General features: G+C 51.8%; 1 protein-coding gene across 6 annotated transcripts in view; it reads right to left on the bottom strand.

Annotated features, from left to right (window-relative positions):
- Positions 1–19017, bottom strand: part of LIMS2 (LIM zinc finger domain containing 2) — a 34114-nt gene extending 15097 nt beyond the window's left edge. The window contains exons 1-4 of one of the 6 annotated variants that reach the window (XM_053596823.1): positions 14937–18295; positions 14745–14819; positions 11289–11355; positions 1972–2131 (exon numbers count right to left, since the gene is read on the bottom strand). In XM_053596823.1, the coding sequence (XP_053452798.1) occupies positions 1972–2127 (156 nt within the window). In that variant the 5' untranslated portion in view covers positions 2128–2131; positions 11289–11355; positions 14745–14819; positions 14937–18295. Of the gene's footprint in view, positions 1–1971; positions 2132–2781; positions 2969–8264; positions 8627–11288; positions 11356–14744; positions 14820–14936; positions 18297–18337; positions 18600–18895 lie in introns of those variants that run through there. The other 5 variants (XM_053596824.1, XM_053596826.1, XM_053596821.1 and 2 more) reach the window with 5 other exon arrangements.
- Between the last annotated feature and the right edge of the window lie 6516 nt (positions 19018–25533).

The following is a 25533-nucleotide window of genomic DNA, read 5'->3' as shown; positions in this document are numbered from 1 at the left end:
AGTGTCCTGGGCCGGCAGGCGTCAGTGTGCACACTGCTGGGCAGCCGCTGCTCACAGTGAGGCCGCTGCACAGGCCACCTGTGTGGCCCGAGCCTGCCTCCACTGCCTTCTTCTTTAACAACTTTATTTTTATTTTAATTTGTTTTTTCCAGTTCTCCATAATTAGAGTGCCTTATTAGGCTGCAACTGGATGGAGCCTCCCTGGCGGCCTGCAGAAGCAGCAGAAGTTAAACTCACTTAGCAGCCAGTATCTCCTGGGCATCTATTGCGCACCAGGCCTTCTTCTAGGCATGTGGCACCCCTCCCGAGCTCTGCCCATCCCTCCACTGACTTCACAGTCACCCGGGAGGCTGGAGGTACCACCAGGAACCGCTGTTTCACTGCTTCAGGCAGATCATACACCCCACATCCAGCCAGCAGTCAAACCGGTCAGCTCTACCTCAAAGTATGCCTAGCATCTGACCCCTGGTCACCACCGCCACTGCAGCCGCCAGCGGTGTGCTGGTAAATGTTTAACAACTAGCTCTCTGTTGTGAGGGACACTGATGTGCAGTGTTGGCCATTTTCCACATGTTTGCCACTTCCCACCATGGCCAATTTCAAGCTGCCAACATGCCGGCAACATGGACTGAGAGATGTCTGGCAGCTCCCACACCAGCACCACGGACAGAAGTAACCCCAGAAGCTTAGGCGATAGTAAAATGTAACACAGAGGTTAGGAAATGGCATGTCAGGAGTATTTAGTATCTTAGTTTTTAATAAAATTGTATCTCACTGTATGTTTCTGTCACTTAATGATTTTTTCTTTTTATTCCTTTTATTTATTTTTTTAATTATTTTTTTAAGTCTTTTGTACATAGATCATAAATACATTTATGCCAATTTCAGTGTGTTGATTATTTGTACAAATTGGTACAAATTAGTATGCTTACATCATACTAATCAATATAGCTTTCACCTCATTTACCCAATTATAAAATTAGGACATTTGTGTTCTACACATGATAGATCCAACTTGTACTTGCAATGTGCTCCACAGTTGTGGTCCCCCTACTATCCCCTACCATCCCTCCCACCTCCACTTAATCTTTAATACCAGCTGTTTTTCACAGTCTGCGAGACTGTTAAAGATCTAAAGATCTGGGGGGCACCTGTGGCTCAAGGAGTAGGCGCTAGCCCCATATATCAGAGGTGGTGGGTTCAAACTCGGCCCTGGTCAAACACTGCAAAAAAAAAAAAATCTAAAGACCTAAAGACCTGTTCTTGTGAGCTGGTAGGGGCCAGACTAGGCCCCTGCACTTGCCCCTGGGCAGCTACAGCAATCAGCTCCCTGGCCCACTTGCCTCCCAGCCTTGTTCCCACTCTCTTACAGTCTCTCCTCAGCACAGCAATCAGAGGAGTCCTGCTCAAATGGCAGATGGTGTGAGCTTCCTCCACACCCTGGAGGGAAGAAGCCTAAGGCCCCACAAAGGCCATGGGGCCAGACGAGGCCCATCTCTATGCCCTCATCTCCCACCCTCTGCTTGGTCTCCAGATGTCCATCATGCCAGCCCCTTGGCACTTGCCGTGACCCTTGCTGAGCACTCTTCCTGCAGAGATGTGCATGGCCTCCTCCCTTGGGTCCACCCAAATATCACCTGCCCTGGAAACCCTCCTCCCACCCTGAGATCTCTTATTACCAGAGTGTCAGCATCATCGGACAGACTGAGTAGTTACCACATTTCCTCCCTGATTCCAACCAAGGGCCCACTCGGGGACTGTCCAGAGCAGGTGGAGGGTGACTCTCTTTTAACACCCATACAAACCAGGGGCACATTTCACAGGGGAGGGCAGGCAGGGGTGGGGAGCATAGCTCTGTGCTGGCTCGAGGCCTGGCCCGGTCCCTGGCCTGTCCTACCTGCTCCTTAGAGGGCAGACTGTGAGCCGAGTCTGCAATGGTACCCGGTGCCCCCGCCCTGGGAGCAAACTCACCTCGTAGAAAAGCCCCTCGGGGAATGGCCGGAAGCATTGGGCACACACGAAGCAGTGCTCGTGGTACAGCTCCCCACTGCTGTGGACGATGCGTTCCGCAGGGCCAAAGCGGGCCTGGCAGCGCTGGCACACCGCGTTGGCCAAGGCGTCGGACATATTGCTGGAGGGAGGGGAGGAGGAAGACGGAGGTCAGGACTGGGGGCAAGGGGAGCAACTTGGAGGGCCGTGCCCAGTGGACATGCTCCCTCTCACAAAGTTAAATGCCTATTTGTAGGATAAGAAAGATCGCTCTGATGCAGTCCCCAGGTGGCTCAGTCTTTGTGGCACTCAGCCATCTCTTAGGGTGTCAGTGGTCACCTCAACTCCCACTCAGGCCTCCTAATGCCCCTTCCTCAGGGCACAGGTGCAGGTAAACGGTTCTGTATTCACGCCCTTGTTTAATCCCAGAGGTAACCCTGTAGCCACTGCCATTATCGCTGTTTTCCAGACGAGGGACGAAAGCCTTAGAGAGTTTAAGTAACCTGCCCAAGCTCACAGAGCAGGTAGCAGAGCCCAGACTAGAGCCCAGCCCACCAGGCAGGCCAGGCAGGCCATCAGACTTCAGTGGTAGTTTCGAATTGAATGCCCCCCAAATACATGTAACAACCCCAACCACAGAAAAGGCAAAAGTGTGGGTCTCTGGCACAGGGACAGGATGAGGGAGCAAATCTTTTCTTCCATGCTAGGCAGCTGCCTGTCCCTGGGGTATTAAAAATTAAGTGACATGGCTTGGCGCCTGTGGCTCAAGCGGCTAAGGTGCCAGCCATACACCTGAGCTGGTGGGTTCGAATCCAGCCTGGGCCTGCCAAACAACAATGACGGCTGCAACCAAAATATAGCCAGGCGTTGTGGCGGGTGCCTGTAGTCCCAGCTACTTGGGAGGCGGAAGCAGGAGAATCGCTTGAGCCCAGGAGTTGGAGGTTGCTGTGAGCTGTGATGCCACGGCACTCTACCCAGGGTGACACCTTCAGGCTCTGTCTCAATAAATAAATAAATAAATAAATAAATAAAAATTAAGTGACAGGAACATACAGTGAGGCTTTCTTCTGGGAGGAGTCGGATCCAAACTGAGCTATAAGGAAAGCCACAGTCAGCCAGGCCCACACTCAGTATAGCCCAGGAGCCCTTCTGGACTCAGAGGCACAGTTAGGATGCAGCCCCAAACACCTGGGCTGCTCTATGACCTCTGGAGACCCTGACACACATGTCTCTCGCTAAAAGAGCAGCACATAGGTTCTGTCACAAGCAGCACCTCCCGTGACTTGGGGGTGGCTGCCTAGAAGGCAGGGCAGAGAGAGGTGGTTGGGTTCCTGGAGCAGCAATGTAGTTGTCTGGTAGTGCCTGCCCCAGGTGTAGCTGGAGGGCGGCACTCAAGCTCAGTACCTTTAAGAATATCTTCTCAGGGGCAGCGCCTGTGGCTCAGTGAGCAGGGCGCCGGCCCCATACACTGAGGGTGGCAGGTTCAAACCCAGCCCCAGCCAAACTGCAACAAAAAAAATAGCCAGGCATTGTGGCAGGCGCCTGTAGTCCCAGCTACTCCGGAGGCTGAGGCAGGAGAATCGCCTAAGCCCAGGAGTTGGAGGTTGCTGTGAGCTGTGTGACGCCACGGCACTCTACCCAGGGCAATAAAGTGAAACTCTGTCTCTACAAAAAAAAGAGATTAAAAAAAAAAAAGAATATCTTCTCAGCCTGTCCTGCCTCCCAGGGACTGTCCCATCTGTCACTAGCCCACTGCTGCACCACTTTGAGCAGAACATTTGAGCAGGTGAGGCTCTGGGAGGGCCTGTAAGAGGACCAGCCCTGAGGGAGTCACCCATAGGGAAGAGGGGTCCTTAGGATAAGCCCAGGTGGTAGGGGAGAGGGCTGCCTCTCAGGGTATAGTGGGTTCTATAGCGGCTACTGCCAAAGTAAAACAGACTGGAAACTGGGCAGGGCACCTAGGGGACCCACAGCAAGCCTCGCCAGGCATCCTGGACTTCTGCATGCCCCAGCCTGCCCTCAGGTGCATTCTGGGGACCAAAGCCATGTCCTGTGTTCATATTTAGTCCAGAGAGGTGAGGAAGCAGGGATAGTGGCAATAGGAGTTAGGAAGAGACCAAGATGAAGGGGAGGCTCAGCACCAAGGGCTGCACCCCAACCCTCCCCAGCGCCCTGCTGGTCTCCACCAGGCAGGCCATCGGCAATAGAGCACTGGCCACCCCCAGGTCCCCAGGAGGGCTGGGCCAGATTTCATCAGGACAGGCTTGGTTTCCTTCCCAGAGAACACTGAGCCTTCTCTTCAGAGGCACACACCCAGGGTGGCAGGGAGGACGTTCCAACGCCTGTTAACAGGCCATGTGAGTCTTGGAGAGGTTAGAAATCAACAGGAAATCCTGTGATTCTGGGCCTGGAATTTCTTACTCTCAGGGCCCAGAAAATGAAGCCAAGTTAAGGATTTCAATCCAGCCTCAGACCTTCAAATTGTGTCTTCAACCAAGTGTGCACACAGCACGGCTCATCTTCTGTTTGCCCCTCTAGGCCTCCTCCTGACCCCTGTCCTCTGCCCAGGGAAAGAACCCTTCACCCTGTGGCTTCCCATTGGCCTGACTCAACTGAACTCCCAGTTGCTACTGGACACTGGACACTAGACCCTCCCTTCTATTTACTGTCACTTCCCACGTCACTGGCCCAGGTGCTGCATGACCCTCTGTCCCCTCCCACCTTCCTAAATAGACCCTCTGTTACCCTTTCCTCCATCACTCCATTTGACTGTTTCCCACCAGGCCTCCAGCAGCAGTCTGGACACAGCCCTTTCTCCTCCATCTTCCTGCCCATCTTCCATTTGGCAGCCCAGCAGCCAGCCCCTAACCAGAGGCTGGCCCAAAACTGGTCTGTCTAGTTCCCTGGCTGGGTCCTTAGGGACCTTGGGTCAAGGATATTGCCACCTATTCCCCACATGCCTTACATAAGCCCTGGCACAGGCTGGTGGGGTGTGCGGGTGACCACCTACCTCCTACACCCACTGTCAACCTCAGGAGAAGAGCCCCTAGTGGCAGCTCAGTAAGAGGCTCTCTGGCTGCAGCCCCCTAACACCCTACTGGGAAATACAGAGAACCCTCCAACCCCCTGGCAAAGCCAGAGATGGGTGGCATCTGAAGGTGCCCAGACAGCTGAACCTCAGTACCATCCTAGGAAAAGCCAGCCCTCTCCTGCAGGGGAGGGAAGCAAAGCCCCCCACAATGAGCAGAGACTCCGGACTCTCCCCACCAGCTCTAATCCTCACGGCCCAGGCTCCTCTGGCCTCCCTTCCTCTTTGGCAAAGAGGTGCACCAGAGTGACAGCAGCCACCTCACCACAAGGGGCAGAAGCTTGTCCAGCCTGGATAAAGAGAACTGTTGTTTCCTAGAGCCCTGGAGCCTTCTAGAGTCCCTCCAGCAAGGCCAGTTCAGGCTGTCTGGACTCCCTTCTAGAGGACGAAGGGTCAGAGATGCAGACATTCTACATTCTCCTTTGCCTCCTTCACACATTCCACCAAGAACAGGGAGCACAAAGTCTGCCCAGTGACCCCCCTGGAGACATCACCACCCTGCCCCCAGCACAACACAGAACGCACAGCCCAGGACACACCCAATTGGGAGTCCAACCCTAGAGCCCAGGGCACACCGTCTCATGCCTGTTCCCCCAACCCTCCCAGCCCCCAAAATGATTGCAATCTTGACAGCTGATACAAGCCCCTTTGCTGCAGGCGAGCTCACCAATGATTGTTAGTCAAGGGAGCCATGTCTGTGCCAAGTTCCTGTAAGGGAGGTTGATGGTTCCAGATTCAGAAATTAAAACACAGAGAGGGTCAGTAACCTGCTGAAGGTGACAAAGGATTAGACTCATGCTCCCACCTGTCCCCTCAGCATCTGTGGCATCCCACAGTCACGGCCATTCAAGACTGTTTCTTCAACAGCCCTAGACCTTCCTCTGTCCCAGCTTCCCACCCACCCAAGCCTAGGAAGACAATGTGAGGGCCCAGGAATAGGCAGAGCCAGCCACAGGGGGTTGTCACATGTGAGATGAGCCAGTGTTACTGAGGACATGTCAATCTAGGCTGCAGACTAAGGGCATGTGCCTTGCAGCCAAGCAGAACAGCTCCCGGGCTGGGCCACCTGAAGCAGAGTGCTGTCTGCACCACAGCTTCTTCATCTGTAAAATGGGCTGTGGGGAGGGTTCAGGGAGGGAGCACATGCTTCCTCCTTCATCTGACACATCCTCATTGAGCACCCACCTGTGCCAGGTACCATTCCAGTTGTGGGGGGCAGGGACCCCACTGCAGTACAGCCCAGAGCAAGCAGCGCTGCCTGGGCCTCCTCCCCTCCCTCTCCATGAGACCAGCCAGAAGCTAGTGTCAGGGGCACCTGGCTGCACAGTCAACAGGAATTTACACAAAGCCAGCCCCATGCCCTGCCACAGGAACGCTAGAAAATTAACACACTGCCTTGGGCTGCTATATATACAAACCATTGACACCAGCAGAAAATACATTCCAAATCCATGTGAAACCTGTCAGGAACTTTTCCCTAGCCGTACATCCTCTTGACTTTAGCAGCTTCATTTACTTTTAAGCAGGTGTGCTTCAAATGTGTCACACTGACAAGGGAGAACTGGTAAAGGGCATGAACTGGGAGCTCAAAGAACAGCAAACTCGAGCAGTGTATCAACATGTGGGCATGCTCCAGGGGGATCCCCCGAGGCCTGATTCTCCTGCCTGATTCTCCATGCCCAGGTCTCTCTTGCATCATGGCCATGCTCTTGTGTTGCATCCATACTATGAAAATTGCTCTGTCCAACAAGGCCCCTGGCCTGTCAGTGCCTTGGCCAGCCACAGCCTGGTACCACTGTCATGCCCCAGATGTTCAGAGTTGTCCCCCAGAGGCCTACAAGTGAGGGTGCCCAGTCTAGCTCTGCCATGCTCAGGTTGGTTGGTCTTCTGAGCCTTGGGTTCCCCACCTAAATGACAGGCTGCTCCAGTTCCCATCCTGGTGTGTGCCAGACCTATGATGCCAGTGCAGGCAGGAGCCCAGCTATGGCAGCCTGCCCCACCTGAAAACCTCCCTCTTCCTCTCTTCTTAGCTGAAGACGTCTTCGACAGCTCAGTCTCTAACTGTCCTCTGGCAGCCTTCCTTGACCCAGGCACACAAAGAGCTCAGAGTGGGCAGTGTTTTCACCAGCCCCTGCCTTCCCTTTCTCCTGGCCTCCAGTGCCTCTTCCAGCCTCCTCTCCCACAGCTGCTCTTCCACCTCCTCCATGGACCCGTCTGCCACTTTGATGTCAACAACCCCAAGCCCACAGACCCATAGCTGCTCTCTCTCCCCAGTTTCTTTCTTTTCTTTTCTTCTTCTTTTTATTTATTTATTTATTTTAGACTGAGTTTCACTTTGTCACCCTGCTTAGAGTACCATGGTGTCATACCTCACAGCAACCTCAAACTCTTGGGCTCAAGTGATCCTCCTGCCTCAGCCTCCTGGGTAGTTGAGACTACAGGCACCCACCACAATGCCTGGCTACTTTTAGAGACTTTTAGGTCTGGAACTCCTGAGCTCAAACAATCCACCCACTTTGGCCTCCCAGAGTGCTGGAATTACAGGGTGAGCCACAAACCCCTTCTTCCTGGTTTCTACGGGACATGTCTACCCAGATGGCTCCTGGGGTGCAGCAAACTCTACATGTCCCTGAGTGCTGCCCCCAGCCCCTGACCCCCCTCCCAGAAGTGACACTACCAGCCAGCTTCCCTTCCCAACCTGCCCTTGGTTAACTTAGCCTCTGAGATACCCCCTGCCATGCCCAACCCTGCTGGCTCTGTCTCCCACCCCAGAAGGAGCCTGTCTACACTGGCAGTTCTCCATGGAATGAAGCAGGTCAAACTCTCCAGTCAAGTCCAATCCAAGTTCAAATCACAGCTGAGCCATTTTTTTGGTTGGGTGATGTCCATCAGGTTCCTTGACCCCTTGGAGTCCATCTGCTCATCTACAGCACTCAACAAAATTACCCCAGGCGACAGCAGAGATGGGGGCTACCGTGGCTCACTAATCCTAACGCTCAACCCTCAGCACCCCTGCCCAAGAAAGCTGAACACAGATGACCCCAAAGCCCTAAATTAAGTCGCGCCCGCCTGTCGCCAAGCTAGGAGGTCCCCGTCGGAAGGCCTAGGCGGGGTTTCCGAGGGAAGGCCAGCAGCCGCAGCTTTCCGGCCATTGTCCCCGCGACCCGCCCCGACTGTCATCACCTACCCGAGCGCGGAGGGCGGCGGGCTCTGCCGGTGCTGGCGCCGCCGGTACAGCCCCGACGCGGCCAGCGCGCCCAGCCGGGCCGCCATGACTCGGCCGCCGCCGCCTCTTGGTCTCTGTCGCGTCGCGGGCCGCCTGGCCGAGGGGCGTGAGGCCACCCGGCCGCCGAGGGAAGACGCGACAGCGCGGCCACCTCCGGCCAGACGCCGCGACGGGACGGGCGCGCGGCGCCTCCCCCGCGCCTGCCCGGAGCTCACGTTACTCGCTGGGATCTCCAAAGGGCAGCAGAGTCAATTCCAAATAGAAAGGATATTGTTCGCGCCGCGGGGGCAGCTCAGTGAAAGCTGAGGCTGGCAGGGCTAGGTCCGGCTGGGGAGGGGACTAGGCTGGAAGGTCCGCAGTGACAGGGCGGGATGGCACCTGCACAGGAGCAAACTCTAAGCCCCTGTGCTGAGGAGGGCAGTCGGGGACTGGCCGGTTTGAAAATCCTGTGGACAGTGAAGAAACTGATGAAGGAGCCCACACATGCCCGCATCCTGTCTTGTTCCAGTCCCCAAGAGCTTGCCACCTTAGGACACCAGACCAGGGCAGTCCCTGTCCCCTGGGATCTGGACAACAAACAGCCAAGCACCCAAAAAGAGGTCGACATTGTCAAAACTTAAAGAAAATGTAATCCCCCAGCCCACCAGGAAGAGCCCACACAGAGGGATCCAATGGAAGACCACCAGGCAGGCAGCATTTCACATGCTTTTTTTTTTTTTTTTAACCCAGAGAGATTGTCAGGATTCATGTGATCCAAGTACAAACACCCAAGGTTGGCTCCAAACTGTGTCCACTGCCAGCCAAGCAGTCACCATGATCAGCAATAAAATAAGGATCCAGAGAACTCATGGAAACCTTTAACACTAATTCTATGTCCCAAAAACACCTGTTCAGTAAGGTCAGAAAGTTTAAGCAGTATCTTCTGCCTTCCCCATGAAAGAGACTGTAGGTATCATTCCAGACAGCAGGCAGCTGGTCCTCCTGAACTGGGGTGGGAGGAGAACATGGAGGGGACTTGTTGGCACTCAGATGCCAGGCCCACACCAAGGAACACACAGCACCCAGCAAATCTAAACAGGGGAGGTAGTCACTGATCACCTCATAAGGATTGGGTACAATATAATGTGTAAATGCTGCCAATTCCAAAATTACCCAACACGGATCAATTCGACAAATATTTTTTTAAAGATGGCTCCAGGGCCTAAAGGGCATACTGACCCTGGAGGAGCCAAAATGGGCAAGGCACATTTCCCACCCTCTGATATAGCTGATTGCTCAAGAAAACTTATGCAGAAAGTTTGGTTATAGCAGCTTCAAGTCAATGCCCTAGGACCTCAGCCCCTCTCACCACCCTCACTCAGCCCCTCCCAGGTGGACATCCTGGCTTTCAGCCAGAGCCACGGTTTTAGGTAAGGAGGGAACATTTATTGAGGGTTCTCAAGATCCCACATAGACCGGGAAAGGAGGCATAGCCACCCAGGAATGTTTGGTACAAAATAATTTGTAAATGAAATTTAAGTACAAGGTTACCAAGTACTAATCAATTCAACAAATATTTACTGTAAAAGTCGCAGCAGAGCTGGAAATTGAAAGTGGCTCAGAGTCTGATTGAGCCCAAATCCCAAACCTCTGCATAGCCTTGTCACCCATTCTGCAGCTGGTCCTGTGGCAAGACCAGGGTGAGGACTTCTCAGCCAACATGCTGGTTCTAGAGGACATAGTTGCGAAAACACAGTAAAAGTGATGTCAGCAAAAAACAATAGCCTAAGACAAACCTCCAGATGTCTGTCTCCCCATAAAAGCAATGAAAAAAAAAAAACTAACAAAAATAGTATCTCCTGTTTCAGAACTCTGAAAATTCACCAAAGGCTTGCAGAATCCTGAGACCATTTAGTTAAGAAAAATAGATGAATCTTGGTAATAACAGTAAATTTAGTGGTATTTTAATTTATTTTAGTCCCTTATCCCTCCTAACTCCATGGGTGCCTTAAAAAATAATAGCCCACACTCTCATTAAGGAAGGAACAAAATAGAATATTATAAACAATTATGTACCAATAAATGAAGTAACATAGCTGAAATAGAGAAATTGCATAGGTGCAAACTACTACTAAAACTGACTAAAGAAGAAATACGAAATCCAAATAGATCAGGAACAAGTAAAGAGGCTAAATTATTAACCAAAAAACTTTTCACAAAGACAATCTCAGAACCACATGGCTTCACTGGTAAATTCCACCAAATGTTTAAGTAGAATTGAAACTAACACTTCACAGAATCTTCCCCCCCAAAAAAGAAATAACGGAACAGGAGAAATACTTTCCAACTCATCCTATGAGGTCGGTATCACCTTAATATCCAAACCAGACACAGACATCATGAGAAAACTACAGACAATATCCTTTATGAATATAGATGCAAATATCCTCAACAAAATACTGTAAGCAAATCTAGTAGTCTATAAAAAATATTATACACCATGACCAAATAGAATTTACCCTAGCAATATGGGGTTGGTTTACCTTTCAAAATTCAATGTAATATACCATACACATAGAGTAAGGTAACCTCCAGAAGTGTGTCTTTCCACTCCCAGGTGGAAAGAGAGGCTGAGGTCCTAGGGCATTGACTTGAAGCTGCTATAACCGAACTTTCTGCAAAAGTTTTCTTAAGCAATCAACTATATCAGAGGGCGGGAGATGTTCCTTGCCCATTTTGGCTCCTCCAGGGTCAGTATGCCCTTTAGGCCCTGGGACCATCTTTAAAGTAACCTCCAGAAGTTTGTCTCCCCATAAAAGCAATGCAAAAAACAATAGCCTAAGCCTAAGTTTGTCTTTCCACTCCCAGGGACTGATCCAGCCCCTTTCATGATAAAAACACTCAACAAACTAGGAATAGCAGGGAACTTCTTCAGTCTGATAAAGGGCATCTACGAAAAACCCACAGCTAACATCATATTTAGTAGTGAGAAAATTTATACTTTACCCCTAAGGTCAAGAACAAAACAAGGATGTCTATCTTGTCACTTGTTTTCAAAATTGCACTGGAGATTTTGGCAAGGACAAAAAGAGAAAAAGAAATAAAAGACATCTAGATAGGAGAGGAAGACATAAAGCTGTATTTATTTACATATCACATATTCTATACAAAACTGTAAAGAATCTCCCTCACCCCCCAAAAAACTCTATTACAGCTAATAAGTTCAGCAAATCTACAGGATCAATATTCAAAAATCATTAGCAATGAGAAATCTGATGTGAAATTAATTTGAAAATCCCATTTATGAAAGGATCAAAAAGAATAACTACTTAGGAATAAGTGTAACAAAAGAAGTGCAAGATTTATTCACTGAAAACTCCAAAAAGTTTTTGAAAGAAATTGAAGAAGACCTGGGTGCCCATAGCTCAGTGGTTAGGGCATCGGCCACATGCACCAGGGCTGGTGGGTTCGAACCCACCCGGGCCTGCTAAACAAAAAAAATAGCCAGGCGTTGTGGCGGGCACCTATAGTCCCAGCTACTAGGTAGGCTGAGGCAAGATAATCGCTTCAGCCCAAGAGTTTGAGGTTGCTGTGAGCTATGATGCCATAGCACTCTACCAAGGGTGACAAAGTGAGACAAGAAAGGAAGGAAGGAAGGAAGGAAGGAAGGAAGGAAGGAAGGAAGGAAGGAAGGAAGGAAGGAAGGAAGGAAGGAAGGAAGGAAGGAAGGAAGGAAGGAAGGAAGGAAGGAAGGAAGGAAGGAAGGAATTAAAGAAGACTTAAATAAATGGAAAATTATCTCATGTCCATGGAGTGGAATATTTAATATTATTAAGATGGCAATACCACACTACACCAAATTGACCTATAGTTTCAATGCAATCCCTATCAAAATTCTCACTGCCTTTCTTTACAGAAATAGACAAGATGATCCTAAAATTGATATGAAAATTCAAGAGACCAGCTCAGTGCCCGTAGCTCAGTGAGTAGAGCACCAGCCACATATACTGAAGCTGGCGGATTCAAGCCTGGCCCAGGCCTGCTAAACAATGACAACTGCAACCAAAAAATAGCCAGGCATTGTAGCGGGCACCTGTAGTCCCAGCTACTTGGGAGGCTGAGGCAAGAGAATCACTTAAGCCCAAGAGTTTGAGGTTGCTATGAGCTGTGATGCCATGGCACTCTACCAAGGGCGACATAGTGAGACTCTGTCTCAAAGAAAAAAAGAAATTCAAGAGACCCAGAATATCTGAAATTACTTGAAAAGGAACAAAGTCTGAGGACTCCCAATTTCAAAACTTACTATAGAGTTACAATAATCAAGACAGTGTGGCACTGGCATAAGGATAGATATACGAATCAATAGAACAGGATTAGGACTATGAAAATAATCCTATACATCTGTGGGCAACTGATTTTTAACAGGAATTGCCAAGACCATTCAATGGTAAAAGAATAGTCTTATCAACACCTGAATAGCTATATGCAAAAGAATTATTTCAAATCTTTATTTCATGCTGTATATAAAAATTAACTCATAATGGATCAAAAACCTAAATGTTAGAGCTAAAAATATAAAATTCCTAGAAGAAAACATAGATATTTTCATCTCATAGGCTAGGATTAGGCTATAGTTTCCTAGATATGACAGCAAAAACTCAACCAACTAAAGAATAAATAAATAAATTAGACTTCATCAAATTTAAAATTTGTCTATCAAAAGACACTATCAAGAAAGTTTTAAAAATCCACAGAAAAAGGAGAAAATATTTACAACTCACATATCTGTTAAGTATCTAGTACCCAAATATATAAAGAATTCTTAAAAGTTGGACAATAAAGGGCGGCGCCTGTGGCTCAGTGAGCAGGGCGCCGGCCCCATATGCCGAGGGTGGCGGGTTCAAACCCAGCCCCGGCCAAACTGCAACAGAAAAATAGCTGGGTGTTGTGGCGGGCACCTGTAGTCCCAGCTACTTGGGAGGCTGAGGCAGGAGAATTGCCTAAGCCCAGGAGTTGGAGGTTGCTGTGAGCTGTGTGACGCCACGGCACTCTACCGAGGGCAATAAGGTGAAACTCTGTCTCTACAAAAAAAAAAAAAAAAAAAAGTTGGACAATAAAAAGACAGCCCATCTAAAAAATGGGCAAAAGATTTGAACAGCTATTTCTCCAAAGAAGATATACAAGTGGCCAACAGACACATAATATGCTGAACATTAATCATTAGGGAAAGAAAAATCAAAACCACAATATGACCTTACTTTACACTCCCTATGAGGTCAGTATCACCTTACAACAAGTGTTGGTAAGGATGTTGAAAAATTGTAACCTTCATACATTCCAATGGAATATACACCAGTAATAGAACATATACTAGGAATAAATGTGAAATTATTCAATTATTTGGAAGACAATTATCCGTTCTTTAAAAAGTCTATTTGACCCAGCAATTCTACTCCTAGGTACATGCTCAAAAAAGGAGAAAATACATGTTTACACAAAAACTTGGATATGAATGTTCATAGTGGCATTATTCATAATAGTCAAAAAGCAGAAACAATCCAAGTGCAGTGGTGTTTACAACTAATCAATAACAGCCAGTTAAAGATTTCTTTGTTCCTACTCAATTCCCATTGCTTCACTTGACTAGCAAAACATGACTAGCTGAAAAAGAGAAAAAAGGAATGAGTACTGACTCGTGATTCTCCGTGGTGAACCTTGATGACATGCTAAATGAAAGAAGCCAGGCACAAGAGGTCACGTGACGTGGGGTTCTATTTACATGAAATGTCCAGAACAGGCAAATCTGAAGACCCAGAAAGGAGATGAGTGGTTCCCAGGGGGTGGGAGGAGCAGGCGATGGGGACTGACTGCAAATGGGTACAGGGTTTCTTCGAGGAATGATTAAAATGTTCTGTAATTAGTGGTTCCAGTTATATAATCTTGTGAATGTACTAGAAACCACTGAACTGTACACTCTAAAAAGATGAAGTTTATAATATATGAATTATTTCTCAAATTAAAAAATATACACACTGGCTCAGCATCCGTGCTCAGTGGTTAGGGCGCCAGCCACATACACCAGGGCTGGCGGGTTCAAACCCAGCCCGGACCTGCTAAGCAACAATGACAACTACAACAAACAAACAAACAAAAACTAGCCAGGCGTTGTGGTGGGCGCCTATAGTCCCAGCTACTTGGGAGGCTGAGGCAAGAGAATTGCTTAAGCCCAAGAGTTTGAGGTTGCCCACTTGACCAAGGGCAACATAGTGAAACTCTCAAAAAACAAAACAAAACAAAACACACACACACACACAAATAACAAAGAGTGCAATTACATAGCTTCCTAGAGGCAGACTGAGGCCAGGCAGCTGCCAGCCAGCTACAAGCAGGATTGCTGCCAGAGCCCTGGGTGCTGCCATCAGTCCAGTGGGCAGGGGTGTCCTCCAGAGCCAGCTCTCTCACCTGACTCCTCTTTGGGAGGCTGAGCACAACTTCACGAGATCCCCTTGTAGACCTCCAATGAACGATATATTTCAACTGCACAGAAAATTTGATTTTGAACAATTTACTTCCTTAGTTTAAAACTCAAACACGGTCACAGTAAAAATATGGTAATAAAAAAAAAAAAAATCAAACATGGGTAAGGACACATACCTGGCTTTACTCACACACCTGCAGTCACCTCATCTCAGCAAGATGACAGTGTTCGTCAGAAGTATGTCACTAAGCCATCCATGAAGTCAGTCACCTGAACATTCACTTTCAGTAATTTAAAAGCTATGCCTACATATAATGTGGACAGAGATGTGCCTCCCTTTGCTCCTCCCCACCTGGAATGGAAGGGTCAAGGATGGTTCAACACAGACAGAGTTAGGTCGGTGCAGAGAGAAGCAGGAAGCCCAGGGGCCTCCTCCACAGTGGCATTCCTGGGCTATCATGCTGGCTCACACCAGCAGATTGTTAAATTTCCAGAAATTCTGCAAACTGTGAATTCCATGTTGCTACCTTGAAACAAGTCGAGGTGGGGGTATTCATTTACACCACCGACTGCACACCAGCTTTAGATCGGGCCCTTCATTCCCCTTTGTGCGCCAGTTAAGGAAGTGAGTCAGCTCTAGTAGCAGAAGCAAAGACGAGGAGGAGGCCTAGGGCATCCTCCCTTGCCCATCTGGTATTTGGGGCTCAGGGTTCACCTAGGCCACACCTTCATAAGCCTCATCATTCATCACTTCACATTTTGCTTAAATGCCCTCACTCAGGAGAAGCACCAGACTGGTAGATATGAGGGCTGGGATCACTAGACTGGTAGATACGAGGGCTGGGATCTAGCAGCCCAATTTATGCTGTACCAAAGGCAGCATACAACAGCGTCAATGCCTGCCGGTCACATGGTGGGACTTCACTCTATGGCAGACCAAGCCACTGAGCTCACGCTGCTGTGGGCTCCATTTCTAGGAGTAGCAGGGATGGCTGAGTTCCTAGGCAGGCGGTCTTAACATCCTCCCTGTAGCACAAACCTGGGGCCAAGCCCCTCTCTGGCCAGGGCATACCCTGTGTATCCCTCAGCAACCACACCATGTTCTAGGCCACATCCAACCCTCTGTGCAGCCCAGCCCTCTTCTGGTGACTTTCTGCAGTTCTTTCTTGGTATGTTTGTTTGATGTGGCTATGAGTGGACTGAGTGGCGTTTACAACCTCCACACATCCAGCTGCCTCCCAGGCCGTCCCCTTAGACTTGCTGCAGCTCTTCAAGTGTATCATGCCCACACCGAGTGGGCTGTTCATGCCCAATCAGGGCTTCCTCTACCCTCTGCCCTCTGCTGCCCACCCACAGCCAATCAGCTCTGAGTCTGCCTCCTCTTCCCCCACCTCAGCCACCCTTTTCTCTACACAGCACCCACAGGGGCATCTGCACAGTGCATGACCATGCACGCCACTCCAGGTCACTTAGGTGGCTTTCCCTGCCCTCCCTGCTCTTGCCTGCTAAGGTCCTGGGGAAAGCTAGCAGGGGGCCCTTGAAGGTGAGCAAGCAGAAGGGTGTCCCAAGAGCAGCCTGGCTCTAGGCAGTACGAGGGTGGCAGGGATGTGGAGAGAGCCAGGAGCCCGGTGTGAGGAACAACTGCCTGGCATCATGAAGGGACAGTGGAGATGGACCAGGCATCCTGGCATGAATTAGTGAAAAGGAAACTCCATGGATTTTGGCACAGGAAAAACCTCACCCACTCCAAAAGCCAAGTCAGATGCCCATTCCTCGCCGCTGGCTGGCCCAGTTCCTTGGGTGGAGGACAGCAAGGCCAGCATGTCACGGGCACAAGTGCAGCTGGGCAGACTTCAAGGGAGGCTGTAACCTCCACTCGGACCACATAGCCATATCAAACAAATGTGCCAAGAGAGAACTGCAAAAGCCACCAAAATGTGCAAGAAGGGTAGCTCTGAGCAGCGAGACTGGGGGTTTTTTCTTTCCTTTTTACTCTTCTGTCGTATCTTTGTGTTTCTAGCTTTTTCCTAATTCTCTAAGATGAGCAGCATTCCTCTGACAAGGAAAACTCCGACACAGTGCTCTCCACAGGCTTAACTGTCATCCCTGTGTGGTTTGGTGACAGTCCACACAGTGCGGCAGGCTGGCCCCTGCTCCCACCCGCTTGTCTTCGTGGGTCCATTCCATGGAAGGCCCAAGGGACGCAGGGTGAGAGGAGCCCTGCTGGGAGAACCGAGGTGCTTCCAGGTCTACAGTTGCACCCCACTTCCCGCCAAAGTGGCCCTGCCCTACTCACCGCCTTTCCTGTGCCCAAAGTAACTGCCTCTCAGCGCCCCCCACCTCAGTACTGCTTCTGTGGCTGCTCCTGACTCTGTTCCTATTTCTTTTTCTTCTTTCTTTTCCTAGAAAACTGAGGATGGGGAACCAAGCAGCTGGCAGGCGAGCCCTGTGGGAAATGGGAGGCAGGGCCCCTCCCACATGAGCACACTGCGGGTGGCCACAGGCAACTGTGAGCCCACAGCTGCCACTCTCTTGGGGACGGGTCCCTCCATCTTGCTGTATAGAGGGACCTTAGGCAAGGTTTAAGGGTATGTCCAAGTCAGAAAAGTTGGCTTTGGGAAGCAAGGGTGGGGAGCAGAACTGAAGGCATCTGAAGGGCAGGAAACTCACTAGGTGACAGCTGGCAGGCCATTATGGGCTCCTGGAGCTGTCCAAAGGCCTGGGGCCCAGCCTTAATGGCAATCAGAGGCAGCGCCCCTGCAGGCCTGGGACCACCCTGCGCCTCCATGGTCACCACACTGCTAGGCACTGCCCTCCACTCCCCAAGCTCATTTCCCAGCAAAGCCACAGGCCTGGGGCTCCCTGTCCTGAGGAGTCCTAAGTGTAGGGTCAGGGAGAAGAGGGACCTCCTGCCAGGACGTGGCTGGAGGGGGCTGTGGGCCTCAGAGAGCAGCCCCTCCTACTCAGCCCTGAGTCATGTTCCCACTTGTGCCCAACCATGTTCCAGAAAGAACTGCAGAGGCCAACACGGGCTGGACACTAGTGGACATGTGACCAGACCCCTGAGTCACTCAGCCTCTGTGACCTCTTGTTACCTCATCTGCGAAATGGCAGTAAGTGGCCTGACCAGGCCCAGGGGAGCCCCCGTCCCAGCCCACTCCCGTGCAGCTGGCTCTTGCCTTTACGATTTTTACCATTTTTACAACCCCAGGTTTACAAAGGAGGAAACAGAAGGCTCAGACCCAGGATTCCACAGCGGGGCGTCGGGGGTCCGTTTGAAGGGTTTAGCTCTGCCCTTTGACGGCTGGGTGACCCTGGGCAAGTGCCCTGCCTCGTGGGCCCCGGTCTTCTATTAGCCAGGGGATGACCCATGTTCCAGGGTTAGGGGGTGGGGTGGGCGACAGCTGCACCTGCTGCTGCGGCCCTGACCCCGGACGAAGAGATGCGGGCAGGAGCGACCCCTCCCCGACGATCAGGGAAGCTGCCCAGAAAAGGGCCAGGGTCAGACACCTGAGGTCAGGGGGAGTCGCGGAGCCCAGCGAGAGGAGCCCCCCCTGGGGCGGGTGGGGGCCGTTACCTTCCCGTCATGGTGGCCGCGCACGGTGGGCCCGGGTCGCCTCCGGACTCCCTCCGCCTCCGCCGCAGCCGCCGCCCCGGCGCCCACCAGCCGGACCCGGCGCGGAGCTGGGAGCCGCCTAAAAATGGCCAGGAGCGTCTCCACCGCCCCGCCCCGCCCGCGGAATGGGGGCGAGAGGGGGACGGGGGCGGGGAGAGGGAGGCAGGGGTGATGGGGGGAGAGGCAGGCAGGGGGGAGGGGGGAGGAGATGGAGTGACGGGGGAGGAAATGGGGTGACGGGGGAGGAGATGGGGTGGGGTGGGTCCCCACGCCGCGCAGCCCCCGCTCCGGGGACGCCCGAACGCGGCCAGCGGCGGGAGCGGGTCGCGTCCTCCCCACTCGGGCTCCTCTCGCCACCTCCCAGATTCCGGGCATAGTTTTCCTTTTAAAGGGAGTGAAGTTATAATAAACGCGAACGAGCACCCGCCCCGCCCGCCGCTGCTCACCGACACCCCCCTCCCCGCCGGCCCGGACCACACGCGTGCGGGATGAGGGGCGCGGGGCCCAGGCTGGGCCCACCTCCCCACCGGGCCTCCTGGTCGGAGTTCCCACAGCTGCCTGGGCGCGGACAGCCGGCCTTGATTCCTCGGTGGCCTGGGAGGGGGTCGGGGCACCGCAGTCCACGCAGTCCCGCCTGCAGAGCGGCCAAGGACAGCGGGCGTTCCTCTTCTGTTGCCATCCTGACAAGGCACACCCAGATGCCCAGCCAGTGCCCTTCCCAGGAAATAATATCCATTTCATCTAAGCGTGTGGGCGACCCTCAAGTTTGCTGCAGAGGAGAACCAGGGACTCCTTTCTATAATGAAGCAGTCGATGACAAGCCACAATAAGAGGCTCTGGGATAACTTGGTGATATCAAACCATTTAGGGAATCTATTCTGAGAAAATTAAACGAACAAAACCAAACATCCTCATGATTACCTACGGGCAGATACCAGCCAGTGGAGGAATGCCGCTCACAACTGGAGGCATCCTGAATCAGAACCCCACGCTGTGGGCCCAGAGCTGCAGCCCCATGTGTTAACACATTACCTCTGCTCTTGGCAACAGAAAAAGACTATGTAGACATGACTCTGCGAATGGAAACCCACAAACAAACTAACAGTGGAATTCAGAAAGATGAGTTGATAGTAACATGAGGTTCCATCTGCACAAATAAGCTTAGAAAAGGCACCTGTTCCAAGTAGCTGGTATCTTGACATGAGTGCAGTTTACAGTTATTCCTTTTTGCAATTGTGTCTTAACTGATTGTTTAACTGTAACGCAATGGCTGATTGAGCATAAGTATGAGTGATTTCTTGGTTCATCGGCCATAGAGGGAGAAATGCTGTCCACAAGTACTAACTGTAGAGGCATAAGTGTGGGGCTGCACACAGAAATCAACTGCCAGATGGTTAAGGAAGTGTCGGGGTCCTGTGGGAACCAAAGAGGACGAAAAGAGGTGGCAAAACACCAAAGGCTCCCACTCTCTTTCTGCAGGGCACCCCATTCCTGCCTTGTGGCCTGAAAGCCTCCCTTCTATGATTGCTGAACACACAGGGATCTGGCTGTGGCCAAACTAAGACCCTCTGCTGCTCACCCACCCACCCACCCATCCACCCAGCTGCTGACCTACCCACCCGGTGTTCCCCATCCCGAGGCCAGGGCAAACTCAGAGCGGTCAGGGGCTGGGGGTACTGCTTAGAGAGATACTGCAGAGCCCTGGCCAGCCTCTTACAGTGCAGCCAGAGGTCAGAGTCGCAGGAAAGAGCCAGCAGTCGCTGAGCAGTTGAAAGTCCTTCATTCAGTCCTGTACTTGTTCACCATTCAGGAGGTGCAGCATGTGCAAGAAGACACTGACCAGGCTCTCGTGGAGGTCAGCAGGGAGTGAGGGATGGACAGTAGACAAACAAATAAATATCTGAACTTGATTTTAGACAGAGATCAGTGCTGCAAAGAACACGATAGTGGGATAGTGGAGGGAGCAAGGGAGGGCTGCTGTAGCCGAGCAGAGAGCCAGGGAAGGCTTCTGAGCTGGAAACATCTGAGCTCAAACTAGGATGTGGAAAAGAGCCAGCTCGGCAACCACCTGCAGGAACAGCATCCAGCAGCAGAAGGGGCAAGTCCAGCAGCCCCGAGGTGAGAGTGGGCCTGGGCTACTCCAGGTGGGAAAGAAGGCCAGCCCAACTGGACAAGTGGGAAGTGGAGCACGGAGAGTAAGGGGAGAGGCCTGGGAAGGCAGAGCACCTCAGCCACAGTGAAGTTGGATCCCACCCTTAGAAGGGTGGGGGAGATCTGAGCGACAGCAGCAAGCACAGCGGTCTAGCCTCAACGTGAGTGAATCCCAAAGCATTACTCTGAATCAGTGGTTCTCAACCTTCCTAATGCCGCCATGTCTTTTCATTGTTACAAAGGGGTTGCGAGCCAAGGTTGAGAACCGCTGCGTCTGAATGAAAAGGGAGCACCCGCTCCTTGTGTAGCAAGTTCTAGACGAAGTGAAATTAGTCAATGGTGGAAAAGTTCAGAATAGGAGCTGCCTCAGGGTGGGGTGAGGGACTGGGATTGACTGGGGAGAGCTTCCAGGGGTAATAGTCAATATCTTCACGGGGGGGGGGGGGGGAGGAGGGGGTGGTGGTGGTGGTGCAGGGGGCAGGGAGGAGGGGGTTTGGGTCACATGGTGTTTATGTGTTTGTCAAAACCCATGGAATATACAGTTAAGATTTGGGGTGGCGCCTGTGGCTCAGTGAGTAGGGCGCCGGCCCCATATACTAAGGTGGAGGGTTCAAACCCAGCCCTGGCCAAACTGCAACAACAACAACAAAAAAGCTGGGCGTTGTGGTGGGCACCTGTAGTCCCACCTACTTGGGAGGCTGAGGCAAGAGAATTGTTTAAGCCCAAGAGTTGGAGGTTGCTGTGAGCTGTGACAGCACAGCACTCTACTGAGGGCAACAAAGTGAGACTCTGTCTCTAAAAAAAAAAAAACGATTTGTACATTTCAATGTATATAAACTTTACCTCAAAAGAAAAAAGTAAACAACAACAAACTCTGGTTAATAATGTGCATGTTGAATTGTTTAGGTGGAAAGTTGCTGATGTCTGTTATTTACTTTGAAATGCATTTTTTAAGACACAGTCTCACACTTTCACCCTGAGTAGAGTGCCGTGGTGTCACAGCGCACAGCAACCTCCAACTCCTGCAGTCAAGCAATCCTCTTGCCTCAGTCTCCCGAGTAGCTGGGACAACAGGCACCCATCACAATGCCTGGCTATGAAATACATTTTTCAAATCAAGATGATCTGGGCACAGTGGCCTGTGCCTGTAGTCCAGACACCCAGGAAGCTGAAGCAGGAGGATCATTTGAGCCCAGGAGTTCAAGGCTGCAGTGAGCCATGATGATGCCTCTGTACCCCAGCCTGGGTGGTAGAGTGAGATACTATCTCAACACAACAAAACATCTCAAATGGGTGGATGGGGGGGGGGAAAGGAAGGAGAGATGAAGAGAGATGGTAAAGTGAGTGCACTATGATAGTAATGGGAGCACTTGGGTTGTGGGTATCTTTAGTATTCTCCTTTGATGAGTGCTTACAATTTCTCATAACAAAACATCATTAGGAAAGTTTCCCTGGCTGCCATGTGTGGCTGCTGCCTGAGGGCTGGAGTGGTCACAAGGACAGTTTGATCAGAAGCTACTGTGAGCGTCCAGGAGGGCCTGACCACATGGCAGTAGGGATGGTGAGAAGGGGTGCAATATTTTTTCAACCAACAGGAGTTTTTGAGAATTTGGATGTGTAGGGTGTGGCCGTTGTGTGGCAGATGTGTGGGACGGGTGTGAGTGTGGTGGTCAGGGACATGGCAGGCATGTAAGTCAAGATGACCAGTAGGTGTCTTTGCTTGCTTGGATGTTGGCGGTAGTGGAGCAGCCTGGGCAGGTTGGCAAGGGATGAATTTGCAACAGAGAGGGCTGTGGGCATCCCAGGGGACATGGCATGGGGCCACTGGGAACCTGAGCTCAGAGGAGAGTCTGAGCTCTCCAGTTGTGGAAAGCTTGGTACAGAGGGAATTTCAACCCAGGGGCTTGATGGGACCCCTAAAGGTGTCTTTGCCAGCTGGGAGCCCTCTAAGGGTGAGAGATTGGGGAGCACAAGGAGAGTGAGCAGGCCAGCAGGGCAGTGAGGGAGATAGCAGGAGAAGGGAGAGAGGGAGGTTCTGCAGAAACCAGGAGGGAGAGAGCTGTGAGGAGGACCAGCTGCCCTGTGTAGACACTGCATGCGAGGGATAGGGAGGGATGTAGGTTTGGCTCAAGAGCAAGCCCCTGGGAATGAGGGGCCTTCGTCCACCTGGAGAGGGGCAGGCGGGGCCCTCGCATGGCCCCACCCTCAGAAGCATTCCTCACTGGGTCTATGCAGACGCTGCTCTCTGGAGTAAGGAACACGGGGCCCAAAGGGAAGAATAGTGTAACTGCTCTGAAGGGAGGCAGAGAATGGGCAGCAGTTGGAGGGGGGTGGGGCAGGGTGGGAAGAGGACATGGCATGTGGTGATTCAGAATGGGACAGGTGGGGCTCCAAGACATCCGAGGCCAACCTAGGCCCCGAAAAGCTGCCCTAGAAGATGACATAGGTGTAGGATCTCGGGGCTCAGGGCAGGTGAGCACCCCTTCCACAGGCAGATGCCCCAGCTCCTCCACATTGCCCCTCTCTCCCCTCGTCCAACCAACTCACCCCGGACCAGCCCAGTGCCCAGGGCTCATGGGGGCAAAGGTAGGGTTCCCTTGGTCAGTGTGGACATTCAGTAGCATGAAGATGGGGAAAACCTGGAGGCCTCAAAGCGCCTCAAACGCCCCCCTCTGGTATCCAGAGCCAAGCCCTGCCCCACGTGACAGCAGGGGACAGAGAAGGCCTGACAGTCCCGAGAAGGACTCAGGTCTCCTGCCACTGCCCAGTTCCTAGAGCAGGAGCCAGGGTGCCTGCCCAGGAGGGGACACAGGTGTCATGCCCATTTAAAGATGGCCTCAGGTGATGTGAGGTCAGGCGGACAGCCATTCCACCCAAAGGGCCTCTGCCCCAAATCTGGTTTAGGCATTTCCCTTTCCAGGCACAGGGGACGAGTAAAATCCTGAGCAACTGTCCGGTGTAAACACACAGCTCTGATTAGCCAGCCAGCTCCCTCGAGGCCAAAGTTTATGCGGGAAGTGGCCTGTGTAAGACCTTGGGGAAGAATAGGGAAGCACCTGGCTTTTGCAGCTGGGCCTCCTCCCTCCCTGGTGGGCCCTTGGCCAGAGGAAAAAGACACAGCAGCACACTCCCTCTGGCACCCACAGATGTCCGCACACTGCTGTTTTGAAAAGTAAATGTTTCTCTTTTGCAATATGAGCATGCCCTCAGAACCGTCACAGACATACCATCTGACCAGCATGAAATGACCTTACTTCTCTCTGGAATGCACAACTGCTCAGTGACAGAAGTTAGCAGCATGGTCCACTACTTGTCTCGACAGTTTCAGAACAAACAACTAGAGACCCAGAGATTCCTTTTGGTCTGAGGGGAGCACAGAACCCTTCCTGGGAGTCTGGGTTACTCAGAGGTGGGGCTGAGCCACGGAGCTTCGTAATGTTTCAGAGATGGCCTGGCCTTGGACTTTGGGAGGAAAATGCTGTCATGCTCTTGCCTTAGCTGTGGAACAGACTTCATTCAACTCACAAGTTTGGAACAAGAGTATCCAAGAACAGACCCCAGGAGACGTTCAGGAATGCCACATTTTTGTACCTCAAGCCATGATGGCCTGGGTGCAGTAACCACAGAGTTCTTTATCTGCAGGGGCTGCAGAGAGCCCCTGAGACTATTTTATCCACGTACTGAGGTTCATTTTGCTGCTGCTTTCCCACAATGACCATCCCATCAGAGCTTTTAGAACTTCTGTCCAGAGTAAAGGCCAGCTGTCTGCTCCCAGGCCCGGCTTGTGCATATGTGGCCTCGCCAGCAGAAGGCCAGCCAGCAGCCAACATGGGCTCGGCCTCCCCTCCTGGTTCCACTTGTGTGTGGGAGGCTAAAGCAGGGAGACAGCCCACTCCAGGGCTGCTCCCCGGCCCCAACACTGGCAACATTAGTGTGACCGCTCAGAGGCAAGAGGAAATGGCAGGGATAGGCCCGTGACAGAGACCCTCCCGGGACCCAGGCTGCCAGTGTCTCTACCTTGGTGGCTGTGACGCTGCTCCACACGCCGCTCCACCTCCTTGGTGTGTCCTTCCCTGGGTGCTACCAGCAACTTCTCTGAGGGAAATAGCAGCTGCCCATCTGCTTGGCACAGCCACGTGGAGGACGGGGCAGCAACAGGGTGTGTCCAGCCACCATGGGGGACCCAGGCACTCCAGCCTCGCCTATCCCTGAAGGGGAGGCTTGGCCAGAGGTTCAGAGCTAGAGGGTGAGGCCAGAGGCACCTTGGAGTCAGGAGAAGACTAGGAAGTGGGGGAAGGAAAGGCCAGCCTCCCTGGGGAGGTGCTGCGCTCTGGCTCTGGCCGGAGGGCTAGGCCCAAAGAACAAAAGGAGCGACAGCTGCCCTCTGCATTCAGAGGGGCCGGCAAAGGGGCAGCTGTGAGATGAGCAGTTCCCCGAGCCCCCACATTCACGGAGCCACACGTGCCAACAGAGCCCCACAGCATCCAGGCAAACAAACCCTGCCATCGGCGACTGACTGACTTCTGAGCTACTAAGGGTGACTTCTTGTCAATTACTGCTTTCTCTGAAAAGAGGAAAATCTCAGGATCGTTTGTATTACTTTAAGTGAAAATCATTTTATAATCTTCTGCTATAACACCTTCCTTGTCTTGGAAAATTCCTAGAAGCAGAGAGAAGAAAAATCACCCCGCATTTCTCCTATAGGTGAGTGCTGATCACTGACCTGATCCTAATGATGTTGTGTTTGCAACTTCACATCAGTTTCTTCATACACAAATGCCAGCTGTCTGCCACCACATCGGTGCTGCCCTGGCCTCACAGCTGAGGGGCACCAATAGCACTATGCTGCACAAAGCCAGTGCCCTCACCCTCCCCGTCATGTGCCACTTGAGGGGAAGGGCTGCCGGATTGATGCACACTACATACCCGGCTTGTGTGTCCAACTTTTTTTTTTTTAATTCAGCTTTTAATTTTTTTTATTTTTATTTTTTTTTTGCAGTTTTTGG

The sequence above is a fragment of the Nycticebus coucang genome, chromosome 7, assembly GCF_027406575.1.
Source record: "Nycticebus coucang isolate mNycCou1 chromosome 7, mNycCou1.pri, whole genome shotgun sequence".
NCBI lineage: Eukaryota > Metazoa > Chordata > Mammalia > Primates > Lorisidae > Nycticebus > Nycticebus coucang.
This window is presented reverse-complemented; position numbering and strand designations above follow the sequence as displayed.